Source organism: Oryctolagus cuniculus, chromosome 21 (genome assembly GCF_964237555.1).
Source record: "Oryctolagus cuniculus chromosome 21, mOryCun1.1, whole genome shotgun sequence".
NCBI lineage: Eukaryota > Metazoa > Chordata > Mammalia > Lagomorpha > Leporidae > Oryctolagus > Oryctolagus cuniculus.
In genome coordinates, this window is record NC_091452.1 from 7674294 (window position 1) to 7694944 (window position 20651).

Sequence of the window (20651 nt, forward strand, 5' to 3'; positions counted from 1 at the left end):
GGTGATTGGCAGATGTCTCTCACGCCCTTATCCTGCATCCTCCCTCACCTCTTGTCCCGGCTCACAGAAGGTCCCAAGGCTCTTGGTCTTGAGCTGGGACAGCTGACCAAGAACCCCAGAAGCACCTCAGGGTCGGATCAATTCTGGGAGCCCGGCCTCGGCGCCCCCGGGGGCTGCCTGCCCCCCCCCCCCCGCCGCCGCCTCGTCCTAAGGCTGCGGCGGGGGTGGGGCAGAGCTCAGGCAGGCCTCCCTTCACTCCCCCTTGTCTTCCCTCCCTGCTGCTTAACCTGGTGGGGGGACTCTTTTTTTCTTACAGGCCATGAAGGTGCTGTCCAAGAAGAAGCTGATCCGACAGGCTGGCTTCCCACGTGAGTCTGGCAGGCCAGGGCAAGAGGGCAGAGCCCACCCAGCAGCGTCCCCAGGCTCAGCAACCCCCACCCCCACCCCTGCCTCCACTCCCTCCACACCCGTGCCACCTGGGCCGCCTCTGAGGTCGTTTATTCATGGTCGGCCCTAAAAACATCCAACAGAGGAAGACAGCTGAGCACGGAGTTGCCATCTGACTCAGCAATTCCGCACCTACTGTATACCAAAGAGAGCTGAAAACATGCGCTCTTCACGGTGACCTCCAGGTGGAAACAGGCCCGTTCCCATCAGTAGATGAACCAGTGTCTGTGGCCCGGTGGAGTAGCATTGAGCCATAAACAGGAGCGAATTGTTACCTGAAAGACGCCAGGTGCAAAAGGTCGCAGATGTGTTTCTTTTTTGTTGTTGTTGTTTTTAAAAATTTATTTATTTATTTATTTGAAAGGCAAAGCTACAGAGAGGCAGAGGTAGAGAGAGAGAGAGAGAGAGAGAGAGAGAGGTGTCTTCCATCTGCTGGTTCACTCCCCAGTTGGCCGCAACAGCCAGAGCTGTGCCGATCCAAAGCCAGGAGCCAGGAGCTTCGGTCTCCCATGGGGGTGCAGGGGCTCAAGGACTTGGGCCATCTTCTAGTGCTTTCCCAGGCCATAGCAGAGAGCTGGATCCGAAGAGGAGCAGCGGGGACATGAACTGGCACCCATGTGGGATGCCGGCAATGCAGGTCAGGGCATTAACCCACTGTGCCACAGTGCCGGCCCCTGAGTTTGATTCTTTTTACATAAAGTGCCCAGAGTGGCACAGCCACAGAGACAGAACGTGGATCAGTGGTTGCCAGGGACTGGGGGAATGAGGGGTGGCTGCTGATGGAGGCCGTGCTGTTGGGGGGATGGGCAGTGGCAATGTTCTGGAGTTAGGTAGTAGTGATGGTTACAAAACTTTATGAATGACCAGTACACATTTTTAAAAAGGTTTATTTATTTATTTGAAAGGTAGAGTTTCAGAGAGAGAGAGGGAAAGACCGATCTTCCATCTGCTAGTTCACTCCCCAAGTGACTGCAGCGGCTGCAGCTGGGTTGGTAATGAAGCCAGGAGCTTCTTCCAGGTCTCCCTCCTGGGTGCAGGGGCTAAGCAGGGGCCATTAGCAGGGAGCTGGATTGGAAGTGGAGACGAAAGGAGTCTGAGGTGCGAGGGGTGTGACGACGTGAGGGGTCTGAGGTGCAGGGGTGTGACCACATGAGGGGTGTGATGACGTTAGAAGTCTGGGGTGCAGGGATGTGACCATGTGAGGGGTGTGACGACATGAGGGGTCTGAGGTGCAGGGGTGTGACCACCTGAGGGGTCTGAGGTGTAGGGGTGTGACAATGTGAGGGCTCTGAGGTGTAGGGGTGTGACCACGTGAGGGGTCTGAGGTGCAGGGGTGTGACCACCTGAGGGGTCTGAGGTGTAGGGGTGTGATGATGTGAGGGGTCTGAGGTGCAGGGGTGTGACCATGTGAGGGGTGTGACGATGTGAGGGGTCTGAGGTGCAGGGGTGTGACCACCTGAGAGGTCTGAGGTGCAGGGGTGTGACCACGTGAGGGGTCTGAGGTGTAGGGGTGTGACCACCTGAGGGGTCTGAGGTGTAAGGGTGTGACCATGTGAGGGGTGTGACCACCTGAGGGGTCTGAGGTGCAGGGGTGTGACCACGTGAGGGGTGTGATGATGCGAGGGGTCGAGGCCGGCCTTTCCATCCCTGCGGTCCGTCGTGAGCCCTGCACCGCGGGGCCAGGCCGCTCGTTTCTGGCCAGCGCTTTACTCTTCTCCACTCTCTGTGCTCCTGTTGCGCATGTGCCGTGTCCGTGAGTGAGGACAGGAGGGATGATGTTCGCGTCCATTTCACCGACAGGGAAGTGAGCACGTCGCCCTGGCACGTGGAGGTTGCTGAGCCAGACCCCAGTCACCGTGCGTGGACTGGGGGGTGTGACAGGAAGGAGGGGATTCGAGGCGAGGCTGCGGTGCAGGGTAGAGATGAGGAGGAGCCTGGCTGACGCCCTGGGAAATCGCCGCTGCAGCCCTTAGGAGACCTGCCCCTCCGGTGGCACCTGCGGGAAGGGCCCCTGGCCTGACCCCTGCTCCCTCTGTGTCTCCTCCAGGTCGCCCCCCTCCCCGAGGCACCCGGCCAGCCCCAGGCGGCTGCATCCAGCCCCGGGGCCCAATCGAGCAGGTGTACCAGGAGATCGCCATCCTCAAGAAGCTGGACCACCCCAACGTGGTGAAGCTGGTGGAGGTGAGGGCGGGGCACGTGGCCGCAGGGGCCTGCGGTGGGGCAGGGGACGTCGCTGGCCCAGCCCCAGCTGTGTGCTTGCCAGGGAGGGCCCAGTCACCCAGGGCTCTGGCGTGCGTGCGCTGAGTGGTCGCTGCTGCAGGTGGCCTCACCACGGGTACTGTAGCTCGCTGCTCCCTGGACTCTGCTCGTTCCACGTTGCAGATGCACAAGTTGAGGCTGAGGGAGGCGGGGCTTGTCTTCCCGGTCTGTCCTCTTGCAGCGGCTTCTCTGCTACACGCGTGGGAGGTTGTGCTGCAGAAGCAGCCGTGCGCGCTGTGTGACCACGTGGGCATGGCTGGGCCCCCCTGAAGCCTGATTCCTGAAGGCAGCAGAGAGCGCAGTTAGACTTCAGGGCTGGAGTCTGCCAGCTCCTCCAGCAGCTTTCATCCTGCACGGTCTCAGGACCTCTTTCCGCTTTTAAAACTGTGGAAGACCCCAGAGCGCTTTGCTTTTGTGGGATATATTTAGTAATATTTACCACATTAGCATTTAAACCAGACACTTAAAAATGTGTTAATTCATTTAAAAAACAACAAGCCTATCATATATTAATGTATTATATTTTTATGAAAAATATTTTTGAAAAGCAACAGAAGAGTTTTTATTTTTTTTATTTTTAAAAGATTTATTTAAAGCGGCGCCGCAGCTCACTAGGCTAATCCTCCGCCTGTGGTGCCAGCACACCAGGTTCTAGTCCCGACTGGGGCGCCGGTTCTGTCCCAGTTGCTCCTCTTCCAGTCCAGCTTTCTGCTGTGGCCCAGGAAAGCAGTGGATGATGGCCCAAGTGCTTGGGCCCTGCACCTGCATGGGAGACCAGGAGGAAGCACCTGGCTCTTGGCTTCGGATTGGTGCAGCACGCCGGACATAGCGGCCATTTGGGGGGTGAAGCAACTGAAGGAAAACCTTCCTCTCTGTCTCTCTCTCTCACTTTCTAACTCTGCCTGTCAAAAAAAAAAAAAAAAAGATTTATTTATTTGAGAGGTGGAGTTACAGGGGGGTGGGGGGGAGAGAGAGAGACAGAGGTCTTCCATCTGCTGGTTCACTCCCCAAATGGCCGCAAGAGCTAGAGCTGGGCTGATCCAAAGCCAGGATCCAGGAACTTCTTCTGGGTCTCCCACGCCAGTGCAGAGGACCAAACCCTTGGGCCATCTTCGACTGTTTTCCCAGGCCATCAGCAGGAAGCTGGATCGGAAGTGGAGCAGCCAGGACTCGAATTGGCGCCCATATTGGATGCCGGCACCACAGGTGCCATAGTGCTGGCCCCAGTGATATGGTTTATGTTTCGCTAATTTTCCCTGCTAATATTTAGCCTAATAGGTGAGATCTGGATTCTTGGATCTGTGCTGCCCTCAACCTGTTGGCAAAGTCTCATGTCTCATGGTTTCTGGAAACCCCCTGTATATGGGAAAAGCCAATGTTGCTGTTTCTCTAAAGTGAAAAGTGTTTTACCTTTGTGGACTCTCTGAAAGCATCTTGGGGACCCCCAGGAGTCCCAGGTCATGCTTGGAGCCCCTCTGGGTGAGGTGACCAGGGCTTGTCAGCAGTGCCTGAAGGGTACTGTGTGGGACACTGCGAGCCCTGGGAGCGTGGAGTGGGGGCAGCAGCTCAGCCTGCAGGGCCTGGGGAAGGCCCCTTGGAGGAAGCGATGTTTGAGATTCCCGGGTGGAGATGACGACAGGCAGGAGCGTTGCTGGGGGAGGAGCAGCATGTGCAAGGGGCCGGAGGCCTCTTCAGAGGGGAGGCCCAGCGTCCTGCCTTTGGTAGATGGGGGCCCACAGGTGCGAGGCCCTGGGCCTGACTTCCCTGCAGGGCGGGGCTCTGGGCTCCAGGCTCCAGGCTGGCTTCCCCGGCTCTGCCTCATGTGTATCCCTTTCTCAGAGCCTTTGTGTCTGGGAAGAGCTGGGAGGACCAGCCTAGCCAACGAGCCCGCCTTGGTTTCTTCCCACAGTGGGGAGGCGGCAGCTGCAGGCCACCTCCACCTGTCACGCTGAGTTTCATGATGTCCACCCAGTGCTGCGGGTCAGCCATTGTAGAAGAAACCCAAGGGCACTTGGTTAGCAAGTGGCCCTGGGTTCTGGCAGGGTCTCCCTTCCCCCCACTGCCCTGTGGCATCTGACCTCTGCACCCAAGACTCTGAACCACCTGTTCATTCATCACCCTTCCTGAGAACCTGCTGTGTGCCCAGCCCTGCATGGGGCACCACTGAGGCAGCCGAGGTGGACGCGGCCTTTGAGAGAGAGACCGCGCTGGGGCAGTGCCAGGCAGGCGACGACTCTCTTGCTGCAGTGGTGGTGGGGGGGCGGTCCCTTGAGCCCAGATAGGATTTGAAGTTTGTACCTGGAGACTGGGCCATTGTCCTGTAGGAGATGGGTGGGACTCTTACCTGGGGGATTTCGCCTCTCACAGTTGTAACCCTCTTCCTGGGTCTATGGGACCCTTGAGGACGAGGCTGGGTGGTGCTTTAGGTTCAGGGCCGGGGTGTTTGTCCTGGGCCTTCTGTCTCGCCTGGCAAGAGGGCTGGAACGGGCAGCCCCGCTGGCAGACGCAGGTGTGTGTGTGGACGCTGCTTCTCCCATGCTCATGTCTGCTCTCTCTCCCTCCCCCTGCTCCTGCCTGGCCTCTCTGCATGGCTGTGCCAAAGGTCCTGGATGACCCCAACGAGGACCATCTGTACATGGGTAAGGAGCCCTTTCTCCCCACCACCTTCGCTCAGGCAGCCGCTCCTGCCAAGGCCTGGGGTCTCCTGAGGCCGCCGCTGTCCCAGGCGTCCCTGCACAGATGGCCTGTCCTTGCCGCACCTGCTGGGGGCCACAAGTGAGCGCTGCAGAAGGCTGCACCCGAGGAGGTTACCCAGTTCCTTAAGAGACCTCGTGTGGTCCACACTCAAACTTTACTTTTAAAAACCTTTAGAAACAGTTTAGAAGCTATATCAGATATCAGCTTTATCACTGTGAAAATTAGGAGAGATGTACAAAAGGAGAGAAAGGTTTATAAAAATGTAGACGTTGCAGAAACTCAGAATTTCTTGAAATATGATACTACATATCATATTTATATATGTATACATACATAAAAATAAAACTATTTTTATTTTTATTTATTTTTTAAATATTTATTGATTTATTTGAAAGGCAGAGGCCGAGAGAGAGAGAGAGAGGTCTTCCATCCCCTGGTTCACTCCCCAATTGGCTGCAACGGCCAGAGCTGCACCAATCCGAAGCCAGGAGCCAGGAGCTTTTTCTGGTTCTCCCATGCGGATGCAGGGCCCAAAGACTTGGGCAATCTTCTGCTGCTTTCCCAGGCCATAGCAGAGAGCTGGATTGGAAGTGAAGCAAGTGGGACTCAAACCAGCACCCATATGGGATGCTGGCACCACAGGCGATGATGGCTTTACCCGCTATGCTACGGTGCTGGCCCCTATTTATTTTTATTTGAGAGGCAAAGAGAGAAAGAGAGGGGCAGATTGACAGAGTGCCCCAAATTCCTGTAACAGCCTGGGGTGGCCACACTGAAGCCAGAAGCCAGGAACTCTATTTGGGTCTCCCGCATGGGTGGCAGGAGCCCAAGTACTTGAGCCATCACCTGCCTCCCAGGGTGCACAGTAGCAGGAAGCTGGTATCAGAGCGGAGCTGGGACGTGAGCCCAGGCCCTCCAGCAGGGATGCAGGCGTCCCAAGTGCAGTGTTGGTCACTACGCCATGCACCTGCCCCTTATCATTTGAAGTATGTGGTGATTTTTGGGGGGTACTTGGAAACCATTTTACACCTTTTATTTGGATGTGGTTTAGCGCTGTGTGAGGAAGTTATAACCAGCAGTGATGTCACGGACATCAGCACCCTGGCCAAGGCTGAAAAGCTAAAAACTGAGTCGACTTAAAGGAAAAGCATTCGATGAATAAGAATGTATGTAGCGTATCGGAATGTCCAGGCTGTAAACGTGGTGGACAGGCGAGGGAAATCCAGCGAAAACCGCAGGAGGCCAGCAGTCGTTTGGGGCCAGAGTGACAGTCCTGGCAACCACGAGTGGCCGTGGGCTGCTCCTGAAGTTTCCGTCCAACAGATGCTGCAGTCTGGTCCAGATCTGTCAGGGGCCAGACCCCACGGTCCCTGCCCCGAGTACAGTCAAGTCCGCCCAGCGGTGGTTTGGCCAAGCCGGGCGGTCCCCTAAGATCAGGGTGGATAGAACTTCCTCAGTCCAGTGACCGGCTCATGGCGCAGGCGTTACTCATGGTCATGCCAGGGCAGCCGGCGGCCGTGTGAGAGCACCTGCAGATGACCACTGTGCGTGGTATTCTAGAGGGCACCCTGTTAACAACAGGTCGCCTCTGCCAGCAGTGGCCCCACTCACACGCCTGGCATTTATGGTGCTTCTTGATAACATCAGATGGCCACTGTGCAGGATGACCGGTGCCTACCAGGGTTGTGTGAGGTCACAAAGATGGGGCCGCCTAGTGGGAACACTTTTGCTGAGCAGTGCACGGCCCCTGTTCTGTGCAGGGCCCGAGGAGGACAGCTCTGAAAAAACAAAAGCAAAACCTGAGCCTGGCAGGAGGAGCCGGGAGCTCCAGGTTAGGAGTGGAAACTCCTTGGAGGATGCCTCGCCGAGGTGACGTGGGGTGGACAGTGGGGATGGGGCGGCAGAGGGCACTTTTTTTTTTTTAAATGTTTATTTATTTATTTGAAAGAGTTACACAGAGGGAGGAGGAGTTACACAGAGATAGAGAGAGAAAGAGAGACAGAGAGAGAGAGAGAGGTCTTCCATCTCCTGGTCACTGCCCAACTGGCCGGAATGGCCAGAGCTGTGCCGATTTGAAGCCAGGAGCCTACTCTGGTCTCCCACACCGGTGCAGGGGCCCAAGGAGTTGGGCCATCTTCTACTGCTTTCCCAGGCCATAGCAGAGAGCTGGATCAGAAGTAGAGCAGCTGGGTCTCAAACCAGCGCCCATATGGGATGCCATCACTGCAGGCGGCAGCTTTACCCGCTACGCCACAGCGCCGGTCCCGAGGGTACTTTTTATATACCATTGTAAGACTTTGGCTTTGACTCTGAGCTGGGAGTGGAAGAACACGCCCAGGACAGGCGTGTTCCCATGTCCCAAAGCAGAATGCCTGGGTTCAAGTCCTGACTTCACTGTTAGTCCCAGCTTCCAGCTCAGCCACACCCTGGAAGGCAGTGGGTGGTGGCTCAAGTGGTTGGGTTCCTGCCACCCATGTGGGAGACCTGGATTGAGTTCTTTTTTTTTTTTTTTTTTAATCATGATTTATTTATTTATTTGAAAGAGTTACACAGAGAGAGGAGAGGCAGAGAGAGAGGTCTTCAATCAGCTGATTAACTCTACAGTTGGCCACAAAGGTCAGAGCTGTGCCGATCTGAAGCCAGGAGCCAGGAGTTTCCTCCAGGTCTCCCACGTGGGTGCAGGGGCCCAAGCACCTGGGCCATTTTCCACTGCCTTCCCAGGCCATAGCAGAGAGCTGGATTGGAAATGGAACAGCCGAGACTCAAACTGGCGCCCATGTGGGATGCCAACACTGCAGGTGTGGCTTTACCCGCTGTGCCACAGCGCTGGCCTCGGGATTGAATTCTTAGCTACAGAGTTTGGCCTGGCCCAGTTCTGGCCATTGTGGGCATCTGGGGAGTAAACCAGCAGGTGACAGATCTGTCTCAGAGTGCCTCTCTGCCTTTTACATACAACTAAAATTAATTAAAAAGATAAAAAACTAAAGAACATGACGCAGATTCAGAGAGGAGGTTCCTAAGCTCTTGGAGCCAGCAGCTTCCTGGCCGGAGGTCTCCGTCCTCGAGGTGGCTGACGGCTGTGTGTGTGCCGGGGACGGACAGGCTGGTGCGTGGGGCCGGCTGGCAGGGCTCAGGAAGGGCTTTATAAGCACAGGCCTGACCCTCAAAGGGTAGACGTTCCGCCTGTCTTCCCGGAGGTGAATTTTCACCCACCCCTTAGCCCCCAGAGTGGTGGCTGCACAGAGGCCTGTTGCCACAGGTGGGCCAGCTTCTCCCTGCCGAGGGATTTGGGTGCGTGGGTGGGTGGCAGGAAGGTGGAGACACTCAGGCTGCTTGCAGGCTAAGACAAATCATCCAGGCAGGGGAGGCCAGGGCTTCTGACCGCAGCCCAGGGCAGCAGCGGATCTGCGCTGCCTTAGGCGTACAGTGCCCGAGGGCCTGGGTGAGGCCAGAGGACGACCCCTTTCGGCATCAGTCCTGCCGTGTTTTCTTTGGCCAGTTTTGAGCACCAGAGGAAAAGCCGGGCTGCAGTTCTGGGAGCATCAGAAACCTCTGGTCCTTAGCAGAGCAGGACCTCACACAGCCTGGGCTGGGCGGGCGGTTCCCGTCCTCGGTTCCGTCCTTGGCCCCATGCTGTTTCTAGAGGCGGTGGGGGCGGGGAGGGAGATGAGCTTCCTCTTCCCCAGGGTGACTTTTTGCCCCCTTCCCTTCTCTGCAGTGTTCGAATTGGTCAACCAAGGGTGAGTGTCCAGCCCCTCAGCGTGTGAAGCCAGAAACCTTCTGAGCGGCAAAGCCCAGGGAGGCGGCGCCAGCCCCCAGACAGGGAGAGAGGGCGGGGCTGGGGGCGGCGGCTTGCAGTGCATGTGGGTGTCAACCCTGCAGGCCCGTGATGGAAGTGCCCACCCTCAAGCCACTGTCTGAAGACCAGGCCCGGTTTTACTTCCAGGATCTGATCAAAGGCATCGAGTACCGTAAGCGGGGCCTGGGGGAGGATGGCAGGGGGGCAGGGTGTTGGTGGGTGGAAAGCGGAATGTGTCCCGTTTTCCTCGTGGAGCGCGGGCCTTGGGTGGGCAGCAGGGCTGTGTGAGGCTGGGCAGGGACAGCTGCAGAAGCCAGCCTGGGGCTCTGCCCTGGGGGACAGGAGGAGTGGCGACAGCGACCCTCGACCCCGGGGCTCGCTGTGGGTGCCAGGCACTGTCAGGAGCCCTGTGGGCTTCACCTTGCTCTTCCCAGTAGCCCTGGGACGGGGAACCTGTTAACCTCTTGTCACTTTAGTTTCCTCATCTGTGAAACGGGGAAACAGTATCTCTCACCGGGACTGACAGCGGCCAGCTGGCACCAGTAGTTCTGACTGACAGGTGTTTTTTTCTGCTTCTGGTTGTCAAATATTTGGATTCCTGCCCCTGTGCATCACGTGTGATTATTGTGAGGTTTACTTGGGATAGAAGTGAGACACTTAGCATAGGTCAAGGCCCCAGACTGAGTGCTGCTCCAGTTTTTTCTTTAAAGATTTATTTATTTGTTTGAGAGGCAGAGTTACAGACAGAGAGAGAGGTCTTCCATCTGCTGGTTCACTCCCCAAATGGCCACAACATCCAGAGCTGGGCCAACCTGAAGCCGGGTCTCCCACGTGGGTGCAAGGGCCCAAGCACTTGGGCCATCCTCTAGTGCTTTCCCAGGCACATTAGCAGGGAGCTGGATTGGGAAGTGGAGCAGCCAGGACTCAAACCAGTGCCCATGCAGGCTGCTGGTGCCGCAGGCAGAGGCTTAATCTGCTACGGCACAGTGCCAGCCCCTGGATACTGCTCTCACTGATAACCATCACCTGCACGTCACCATCCTCCCTTAAATAGTCTCTGGGCTGCCACTGGGAGCCAAGCTCCACAGCCGCTCCCGTGCACGGTGGCCTATGACTCAGACGTTGACCGTTAGGATTTGCTGTTGGCAGCTGGGTCTCACTCGTCAGGTTTGAGAACGTAGGAACTTGCCCGAAGGCACTGTTTTGCCTTTCCTTTCGGAGCACATAGGTGCCCGGCAGGTTTAGGGAGAGGGTGTTGAGGAAGGCCTGAGGCTCCACGGCGGGGACCCTGCTGTTGCTGTGGGCCCTGTGGCCACGTGGCGATCCTCACGGGGCTCTGCCGCTGTCGCCCCAGTGCACTACCAGAAGATCATCCACCGAGACATCAAGCCTTCCAACCTGCTGGTCGGAGAAGACGGGCACATCAAGATCGCCGACTTCGGCGTGAGCAATGAGTTCAAGGGCAGCGACGCACTGCTGTCCAACACCGTGGGCACGCCCGCCTTCATGGCGCCCGAGTCCCTCTCGGAGACCCGCAAGATCTTCTCCGGGAAGGTGGGTGCCGACCTGCCCAAGGCACTGGGTGCTGCCTGCTCCAGTGCCTGTCAAACAGCAAGTCCCGCAGGTCGTTTACCTGGGGAGTGGGTACCTTGGGCTTTGGGCCTGGGACGGGAATCTGTCCGTCTCCGTCTTTCAGCTCTGCTTTCCTCCTCAGCCGCTCCGGGCCACTTTGTGTCAGTTTACTGGCCGCGGGAGCATTCCTCTTGGAGAATTGCTCCTGCAGGAACCCTGGGATTGATTCTGATTGGCCCAGTGCAGGTCACGTGTCCATCCTTGAGCCAGTCACTGGCTAGGGGAAGTAGTGTTCTCACTGGCCAGGCCTGGGTCATGTGCCTACTCTGGAGGTGAAGGGACACCGTGACTTTAGGGCTGGGACTGAGTGAGTTCCCCAAAGGGAAGCTGGGGGATGGGACGCTGGGCAGACCGAGGTGGTCATGCCCGTGACTGCCACTTGCCCTCTCACGCACAGCTCTCTCTCCTTGTGCAGGCTCTGGACGTGTGGGCCATGGGTGTGACGCTGTACTGCTTTGTCTTTGGCCAGGTAACAGGGTGGGGTATCCCCCTCCCAAGCACTCCTGGGTGTCCCCCTGTTGATATTCACCCTGGCGTTGAGCCAGTGACAGACTCATTTGAAAGTCCTATTATTTTATTTCCACAGATAGTTCTGAAAATGAAAAAGGACACCTTCCAAAATTTGTGTATCTTTTCAGGAGACTCCCATCTGTGGCAAAACGATCTGTTAGAAGGATTGGCAGGGCTCTGGAGGTTATAAATAGTTGATAAAGTCAGGAAAAGGCATCAAACGCGCCGCCTCTGCCCATTCCTGAGCCTGAGACAGACATCACTAATCAATAAGTTCACTCTTCCCTCCTGAGCCTGATACTGCTTTGATGTTCTTTCCACTAAGGTGTTCCTAGGTGCCGTTGTTGGAGAGATAGGATTGATCATGGATATTAACGTCCACTTAGCATCATTGATTTGGGGGAGTGCTGTTTTGACTTTTCGTTCTTTTGTTCTTGTTTCAATAGTGTTGATATATTTAGAGACTTTTTAACTCTGAAGCTTAGTTTGATTATGTATGTGATAAAGGTATAGATTTTTTTCCCTTTCGTGAGTTTGTGTTCCGATTGAGGGAAGTTTAAGAGACTGGTCCCCTGAAAAACTAAGGGGGATTATAACCGTGCACTCAGCATTTGGTTTGAAAGCATTTCAGTCTCACAACAGAGAATGGTCAGACCCTGCACCTGGATTCTACTGAGGTGGACATTTGGCCATGCTTGCTTTACGGCGTGCCTGTCTGCTCTTCTCTCCACCCCTCCTCTCATTTATTGTATTTGTCTTTTTAAAGATTTTTTTTATTTGAAATGCAGAGTGACAGAGAATCTTCCATCCACTGCTTCACTCCCCACAGGACTGCAATGGCAGGGGCTGGGCCAGGCTGCAGCTGGGGGCCTGGAATTCCAGCCGGGTCTCCCACATGGGTGGCAGGGACCCAGCTAAGTAGTCGAGCCATTTTCCACTGCCTTCCTAGGCACATTAGCAGGGAGCTGGATTGGAAGAGGAGCAGCAGGGACTCAAACTGTCACTCAGATATGAGATGCTGGCATTGCAGGCAGTGGCTTAACCCGCTGCACCACAATGCCTCTCCCTTCCATCCCCCCCCCCCCATTTTATTTTTTAATACATTTCAGAGTGAGCTGCCAACACCTCTATACCTGCTTCCAAGCGTTAGTGTACACTTGTTGGCTAGAGCTCAATATTTGTTTTGTGATCCTTTTTCCTTCTTTTTGAGGAAACCTTACTCCCATGAAACGTACAGACCTTCCCTGTTGAGTTCACAGTGAGTTCTGCAGACTGGACAGGCCAACGCCTGTTCTCTGGGTGGGAGTGGAGTGGGTTGCTGTGTGCAACCTTCTAGGCACGCCCCAGAGAGCTCCTGTTACCAGCGCACGTTACTCAGCTCCCCCTGGGTCAGGCTGGGTAGCGCACAGATCTGTGCCGCGGTGCAGTGGGCTGCACAGGCACCTAGGCTAGGCTCGAATCTCTGTTGTCCTTCCTGGGGCATCGTCCCCTCTTGGAACTTCTGTCTCCTCTGTAAAATGGGAGCAGTGGGGGGAGGCGTTGTGGAGCAGCAGGTTAGGCAGCTGCCTGCAATGCCAGCACCCTGCATGGACGCTAGTTCGAGTCTTGACTGCTCCATTTCAAATCCAGCCCCCTGCTGCTCTCCCTGGACAAGCTGAGGAGATGACCCCAAGGCTTGGGCCCCTGCCACCCCTGGGGGAGACCTGGATAGAGTTCAGACTCCTGGCTCTGGCCTGGCCCAGCTCCAGCCATTTGTGGCCATCTGGGGAGTGAACCAGTGGATGGAAGATCTCTCTCTCTCTCTCTGCCTTTCAAATAAATAAATCTTTTTTTTTTTTTTTTTAAATCTTTGCCCATTTGGAGCCGACGCTCCAGAGGAGGAGTTAAGCAGTGAACGCGTGAAGATGCCCACTAGCGTCAGGGACGGGGGCTGTGGCCTGGGGATGAGGTGGGTGGGTCTGCCTTAGAGGGGGTTCGGCCGGGGAAGGTATCCTTGAGAAGCTGAGCTCTGTGCAGACCCCTGGATGATGGGGGAGAGTAAGCCGAGCAGTCCAGGCAGAGGGAGAGCGAATGACGGTTGGTCACACAAATCTGCAGTGCAGGGTCCGGTCCAGGCTCAGCGCCACGGCTGCTCCAGCGTTTTCTGCATTAGTCCTGGTGTGCGTGGTCGTTCACCTGGCTGGTGGGTGAGAAGTGACCACTGCGCAAAGAGGGAAACTGAAGCCCAGCCCGGGGGAGGCCTCAGCGCGGCCGGATGAGGCCAGGGCTCTGCGGGCATTGTGGTTCTTCAGGGATTCGGCGGGACGGGAGCAGATCCCTCCCTAGCCTGGGCCCCGGCTGTTGACTTCTCTGCCACAGCCCACGTGTAGTGACGCAGCACAGGCAGACCTTGGAGGGCAGATGTGGCAGCAGCCTTGACGGCCACGCTGTCCCTGGCTCTCCTCACAGTGCCCGTTCATGGACGAGCGGATCATGTGTTTGCATAGCAAGATCAAGAGTCAGGCCCTGGAGTTTCCAGACCAGTGAGTATCGCCCGTGTGTCCTGGGTCACCTGTCTGTGGAGACTGCGGCAGGCCTCTGATGTGTCCCCCCCCTCCCCAGGCCTGACATAGCCGAGGATTTGAAGGACCTGATCACTCGTATGTTGGACAAGAACCCTGAGTCGAGGATCGTGGTGCCGGAAATCAAGGTACCTGGGGCATGCTGCTGGCTCCACGGATGGGCACCTGCAGCTCGGCCTGCCTCTGGGGCTTGGGATTGTCTGGCTCCCTCCCGCCTTGGCTGGGCCCCCACCCTCTCCACCCCCAGTTCCACGCCCTCCTGGGCACTGCTGCCCTCCGTGTCCTGGGGCCTCTGAACTACTGGGAGCTGGTGAGGGGTGGGGAAGAAGATCTGGGGGTTGTGTTCACTGTGATCTTGGGAATGGGTTCCACGAGCAACCAGTGGGCAGCCTGTGCTTGCTCCGATCGGCTTGGGCCGAAGGTGTCCATCGCCTGTACACTGATCTGGGCGATGGACAGATGTGGGTGCTGCACATCTGGCTGCCAAACCTGTCCTGACTGTGAGAGGTGTGGGCCTGTTCCTTTGAGAGAGTGCCGTGAGGGTGAGAGGTTGTTAGCCAGCACTCAGCCTCCCTCACTTGCTGAATCCACCTCCTTGCAGAAGCACTTTGAGGAGAGACCACCCCCCCCCCCCATGTACCCCTGCACCCCTGCTAATCCATTAGCACACATCTGGCCCTGTAAGAAATCTAGAGATTTGTTCTGGGACCTGGTAAGGAGCATTGGAAGGTACCTTAAGAGGGAGCAGCCCTAAAAGCCATGAATTAGGGCTGGGCCCCAGAGTGGGGGTGGCAGAGCCTGGCCCAGGTCCTCTCTTGGTTGTGTCCTTCCCACTGGCCTCCCTGTGCCTCCCTGAGCCTGCTTCCCTCCTGTGAGGTGGGGAGGAGGACACCTGCTCTGAGATGAGCCCTCCAGGTACCAGGGAGAGTTGCCAAGGGGTGACAGGAGCTCCCTGGGCAGCCAGATTCTGCCAAGATACTTCTGCCAAGACCCGGGGCCAGATGGAGAATCTGTCCTGCACACGTCTCAGCCCTGTAGCTCCGGCATTCTCTGTGCCTCTCTTCTCCACGCTTCCTGCCATCTCACTCACCCTGCCCTCTGCCTGGCTCACCAGCTCTCGCATGCCTGACCACAGGCCCTCGCCTTTCCCTGCCACCTGCCCCCCTCAGCCCCGCTCGCTGCCAGGGCCTCCGGGGAGCAGGTGCACCTGCCCCTCACCCCTCCCTGTCATTCGTTGAAGCTGCACCCCTGGGTTACGAGGCACGGGGCCGAGCCATTGCCATCCGAGGATGAGAACTGCACGTTGGTCGAGGTGACGGAAGAAGAGGTCGAGAATTCGGTCAAACACATTCCCAGCCTGGCGACGGTGGTAAGGCGGACGAACCAGTGACCAAGAGCAGGGCTGGCAAGGACAGGGCTGGGATATAGGCGGCCACTTGGGAAGCAGACATGAGGCCTGCCCTGACCCCCTGCATTGGGTCCCTGGGGTTGGTCACATGTCAAGCCATGCGCCCACTACTGCTGGGCCAGCTCTTAGGTTACTGGAGTGGGGGCCGTTGCAGCTACTTTAAAGGATTCTCCTGGGCCTTGAGCAAGACCTGCTTCCAGAAAAGGAGGAGTAGCTTCTAGAGTGGCCGGGCAGGAGTCCAGGGTTAGGAGCTGGAGCCCAGATCTCTAATGTTGGGTTTCCACCTGGCTGGATCTTCAGCGTCCAGGACAAAAGTCCTAGCAGGTCCCACGTCTCAGACAGTTCTCAGCTGCTGAGTGGGATTTTGCGTGGGAGCCGCACGGCCCCCTTTTTTGGTCTTGAATCTGGGTCCAGTCCAAGAAGCAGCCAGAATGTGGAGTCCTCAGGCCTAACCTTGGAGACTCTGGGAATCACACAGTCGCCAAGCCCCTGCCCAAGAGGGCATCTCACTCCAGCAGGTCCTGGGGTTAGAGACCTGCTGGCTGCTCCCCCGTGGCCACTGTGGAAACCTTGGTTTTGTTTGGCCAGCGCTGGCCCCAGCTGGCTGGCAGGTCCCTGGGCTCTGGGAGAGACCTGAGAAACTGTAGACAGCATCTGGCCTCGAGCGCTGCCCCTTCAGGAGCCGAGGTGCCGGCCCCTCTTCCAGCTTCGCATTGCTCCCTCCTGCGCCCTAACACTTCCTCTCCTCTACAGCCTGGGCCCCCAGGGCCGGGACATTCATCCCCCTCCTCCTCCTCCTGCCCCGCTGGGGCCCCTGCATGACCTTCACTGTTGATGACTCACACCCCCCACTCTGCCTCCTCCGTCCCTGCTCCCCTGTCCTGTGCCCATGCCAGGGGAGGCAGCGGGCGCTGCACTCTGCGTGCGCCATGGGTCGTCTTTTTCCGGTCTGGGATGTTCTTGTCCCTCCCCTCTGCAGCTCTCGGCTCTCGATCCCAGAGGCCTGAGTAGGCCTCATTCTTCCGGGAACACTTCCGAATGTGGAGTGGTCTCTCAGGCCTGTGCTGGGAGCGGGGGCTACAGTCATGAACAAGGGCAGGGGAGGCAGATCCTGGCCAGCGAGTAGAGGGGGTGCCGTGACCCCGGCCCAGGTGGTGTCTGAGGCCTTCGGAGAGACAGTGTGGGTGCTGACCCAGATGAGACGGCAGAACGCTCAGGCGAGGGGACAACACACATGGTGACCTCTGGTGGGAAGGAACTGGGCCTTCCGGAAGCTTCCAGAAAGCCAGGGCTGCTGCAGCAGGGCAGGGAAGGTGCAGGGAGGGTACAACAAGAATATTGACCTCTAGGGGCCGGGAAATTCCTGCCGGGTTTGAATCCGGGGCAGCTGGAACAAGGGCATGTGTGTTAGGTGGCAGGGGTCAGGGAGGTGTGCGACTCGGGAGACAGCCACAGGGCCAGGCCTGGTCCACGTGTTTGTCATTGAACACATGCTCACTGAGCACCCGGAGCTCGGGCTCAGAAAGACAGCGAGGTCCAGAGCCAGCCCTGGGGGCTGTGGTCCCCAAGTGGAGGTCTTGTCTTTTGTTTCTTTGTGGAAGTAGAATTCGTGCCACAGGAGAGGGCCCATTCTCAAGTGGACGGCTCAGTGGCATTTAGTACATGCGCAGTCTTGTGCAGTTTTCACCTCGATGGTTTGAAACATTTTTCTCAAAACAAATGCCGGTCGCCGGCACCAGTGACCTGCCTCCCGTCTGTGGATCCGCCTGTGTGGAGCCACGCGCCGGGCGGCATCCGCCGCCTTTCCTTTCCCTCAGCGCCGCGTCTTCCAGGTCCGTGGGCGCTTCCTTCCTTCCTAAGACCCACCCACCGTCCCCTCGCCCACCCCACCCCCACCAGCTGATGCGACACTTGGGTGTTGTCACTATTCTGTACATCAGTGTTTTTTTTTTTTTTTTTTTAAAGATTTATGTATTTATTTGAGAAGCAGAAATAGAGAGATTGAGATCTTCTATCTGCTGGTTCATTCCCCCGGTGGCTGCAATGGCCGGAGCTGGGCCGATCTGAAGCCAGGAGCCAGGAGCTTCTTCCACTTCTCCCATGTGGGTGCAGGGGCCCAAGGACTTGGGCCATTTTCTGCTGCTTTCCCAGGCCATCAGCAGGGAGCCAGATCAGAAGTGCAGCAGCCAAAACTTGACCAGTAACTATATGGGATGCCGGCGCCACAGGCAGAGGCTTAACCTGTGCCACAGCACCAGCCCCCACATTGGTGTATTTTAAAAGCATTTTTCTTTGTAGCAGCAAACCCTTAAAATCAGAAGCTGCAGCCGCACAGGCAAGAGCTCAGAGAGGCGCTGCGTGTGGCCGAGGGGCGTGAGGTCCGTGGCCTGGCGTCCCAGTGATTCCTGCCGGGGTCTGCAGGCCATTTCCTCTGCCACTTCCCTCATGGCGTGCAACAGCCAGAAGCATCTCCACTGGGGATTGAGTCACTTCCTTGTTCCAGAACTTTCCGGGGGGACACACCAGGGAGAGAGCAAAGGAGAGGCAGAGCTGGGGGAGAGGCTAAGCAGTGGCTCAGGTGTGAGGGGACAGCACCTTTTCTGCTTTTGGCCTTTTTTTTTTTTTTTTTTTGACAGGCAGGGTGGATAGAGAGAGAGAGACAGAGAGAAAGGTCTTCCCTTTGCCGTTGGTTCACCCTCCAATGGCCGCCACGGCTGGTGCGCTGCGGCTGGCGCACCGCGCCGATCCGATGGCAGGAGCCAGGTACTTATCCTGGTCTCCCATGGGGTGCAGGGCCCAAGCACTTGGGCCATCCTCCACTGCCTTCCCAGGCCACAGCAGAGAGCTGGCCTGGAAGAGGGGCAACCGGGAAAGAATCTGGCGCCCCGACCGGGACTAGAACCCAGGGTGCCCGTGCCGCAGGCGGAGGATTAGCCTATTGAGCCGCGGCACCGGCCACCTTTTCTGCTAGGACCCTCTCAGCCACAGGCAGGCAGCACATCCCGCCTGGGTAGAGAGGGCAAGGCCGGGGAAGAGGCCCCAGCATCTCCCAGACCTAGAAGGACCTTCTGGGCCCTCTGAGCCCCTTTGCCTCCACACTACCGTGAACTGACTGTCCTGCGTCCTGGGGGACCTCCCACTCAGATGCTCCTTGTTCCCAACTCAGCTGTATCCGTCCTCGCCCCCCCACCCCAAGCTGGTTCCCTCGGGCACTACTGGTCAGGAGATAAACAGGCTCACCTGCTGTAGAACACCTGAGTGGGCACAGCCCCACGCCCACCAGCTGGGCAGTGAGCAGCGAAGGAATGGGTGACCTGAGAAGGCCCGGCCTTCTTGTACACGCTGCCCATGGATGGAGCTCGGAGACTCAGTGCTGAGTGAGAGCAGCCAGACCCCGAAGGCCAGCGCTGTGCTTCTGTTGATGGGAAATGTGCAGAGCAGGTCCCTGTGTACAGACAGGAAGACGAGTGGTGGCCAGGGCGGTGACGGGGAGTGACCGCTGCCCGCTCTAGGGCTTCCTTAGGGGCGATGCGGATGTTCTGAGATTAGGGAGCGGTGTGGGGAGGAGGCCGAGAGCTGTTGCGTGGTTTACTTTGGGGTTTACTGTGTCTGAATTGGGTCTCATTTGGAATCCGCGGGTCCCCGGAATGACACCGGAGAAGCAGTGGTTTGTTCCTGTGTGTGTGTGTGTGTGTGTGTGTAGTGGGACTGGGGGTGGGGGTATAGGCAGCTTCCACTGGGACTAAAGGCCTGGTCTTGAGGGTGACAGAGGTTGCTGTGCCAGAAGGGCACACCCAGCACCGGCTCAGGTGACACTTGAGGATGAGGTACTAGGTGTGCCAGGGGGCCAAGCGGGGCAGCGTGGCCGGGCCGAGATGACAGCAGCCTGAGCTGTAATCTGAGCAGTTGGGAGCCGTGGGAGATCTTGGAGGGAAGGCTGTGTGGGACGGAAGCTGCCACACAGGTGGCATCCCTCAAAGGCCTGGCGAGAGGGAGGAGCGTAGGCAGTGCCTGGGACCGTCCCTGCGAGGCCGTGCAGCGGAGCCGTCACCCTCTCCTCCCTCCAGATCCTGGTGAAGACCATGATACGCAAACGCTCCTTCGGGAACCCGTTCGAGGGCAGCCGGCGGGAGGAGCGTTCTCTGTCAGCACCTGGGAACCTGCTCACGTGAGTGTCCACCTGCCTGTCCCGCAGTGGGGGCGGGGGACCCCTGCCTGGGCCACGCTGCCTGGGCCGTCCCTGGAGCGCTGCCAACTGCAAAGACTCAGAAGGGACCCGTGCGGCCGCCTAGGGACAGCAGCAGCCGGGGACTTCACTTCCACTGTCCTGGCTCAGCCCACCCCTGAAGCCGGCAGCCAGTCCTCCCTGGTGTTCACTTTCCGAGGGGCCTTGCTCTTTGGGGAGGAGGCATCTCCACATAGGGAAAGCACTCCTGTGGCTCAGAAGCGCCGGCTCTTGGTGGGTTTCAGGCCCTGTGGTGGCCGTGTACCTTCTGTGGCCATGAGGAGAGGGGTCCACCCGCCTGTTCTAAAGACTGCCCTGGCTCTGTGCGGATGTGGGTCTGAGTGTCTCCGGGGTGGTGGCTGGGCAGCCGTGGATCCCAAGGGTCCCTTCTCACCTCCCTTTTCCCTCCCTCTGGCAATTCCAGCAAAAAACCAACCAGGGAGTGTGAGCCCCTGTCTGAGCCCAAGGTAACGCCGCCTGCCTGCGCCGTGGCCTCTGCCGGGGCTGGGGGCGGGGCTGGCTGCAGAGCGGGGGCGCCCCCACTGCTCGACATTCCTCCAGCCCGGGCTGCTCGTGGTGCCCAGGCCCACCAAGGACCTCCAGACTCAGGGTTAAAACCAGGGGCTCCAGGGGGCTTGGGCCCAGTGGCCAGTCGTGCATGTGGGCTGGGCTGTGGGTGCATGGCGCTCCACCCGCAGTGCCCGGGAGCTCACCCAGGGCTTCAGTCCTGGTCGGGTGGCTGCGCGTCAGTGCACGTCCACGGCCTCGAAGCTCCGTCAGGGGCCCCAGTGCTGTCCTGCTGCTGAGTGCGTGTGGTCAGGGCATGAACCCGGCAAGCTGCCCTCCCTGGCTCCTCACTGGGGCTCCCCAGCACCCACCCTTGCTCCTTGCGAGTGTGAAGACTGTAGTGAAGCAAGACTTAGCAGCTCCCTATTGGCCATCTTGCTTCTTCACGGACCAGAGCAGCCTTGCCGGCACCTCCCAGGACAGAGGACGGTTCTGTCCCTGTGAACCTGGGAGGTCCTGTGGTGCCCTACTGCCCCTGCTCCCCCGAGGGCCTCGGCAGGGAGTTGACCCTGTGTCCCTCCCACTGAGCCTGACCCCTCAACTGGG

At 58.0% G+C, this 20651-nt stretch overlaps 1 protein-coding gene across 6 annotated transcripts in view; it reads left to right on the forward strand.

The window, feature by feature from the left end:
• Positions 1-20651, forward strand: part of CAMKK2 (calcium/calmodulin dependent protein kinase kinase 2) — a 53184-nt gene that overhangs the window by 27775 nt on the left and 4758 nt on the right. For 3 of the 6 annotated variants that reach the window (XM_051837780.2, XM_051837781.2, XM_070066171.1), the window contains exons 5-16: positions 317-368; positions 2495-2628; positions 5309-5345; positions 9122-9143; positions 9286-9374; positions 10557-10756; positions 11250-11303; positions 13793-13866; positions 13946-14033; positions 15146-15274; positions 19381-19481; positions 19963-20005. In XM_051837780.2, the coding sequence (XP_051693740.1) occupies positions 317-368; positions 2495-2628; positions 5309-5345; positions 9122-9143; positions 9286-9374; positions 10557-10756; positions 11250-11303; positions 13793-13866; positions 13946-14033; positions 15146-15274; positions 19381-19481; positions 19963-20005 (1023 nt within the window). The remainder of the gene's footprint in view (positions 1-316; positions 369-2494; positions 2629-5308; positions 5346-9121; positions 9144-9285; positions 9375-10556; positions 10757-11249; positions 11304-13792; positions 13867-13945; positions 14034-15145; positions 15275-19380; positions 19482-19962; positions 20006-20651) is intronic. The other 3 variants (XM_051837777.2, XM_051837778.2, XM_051837779.2) reach the window with 3 other exon arrangements.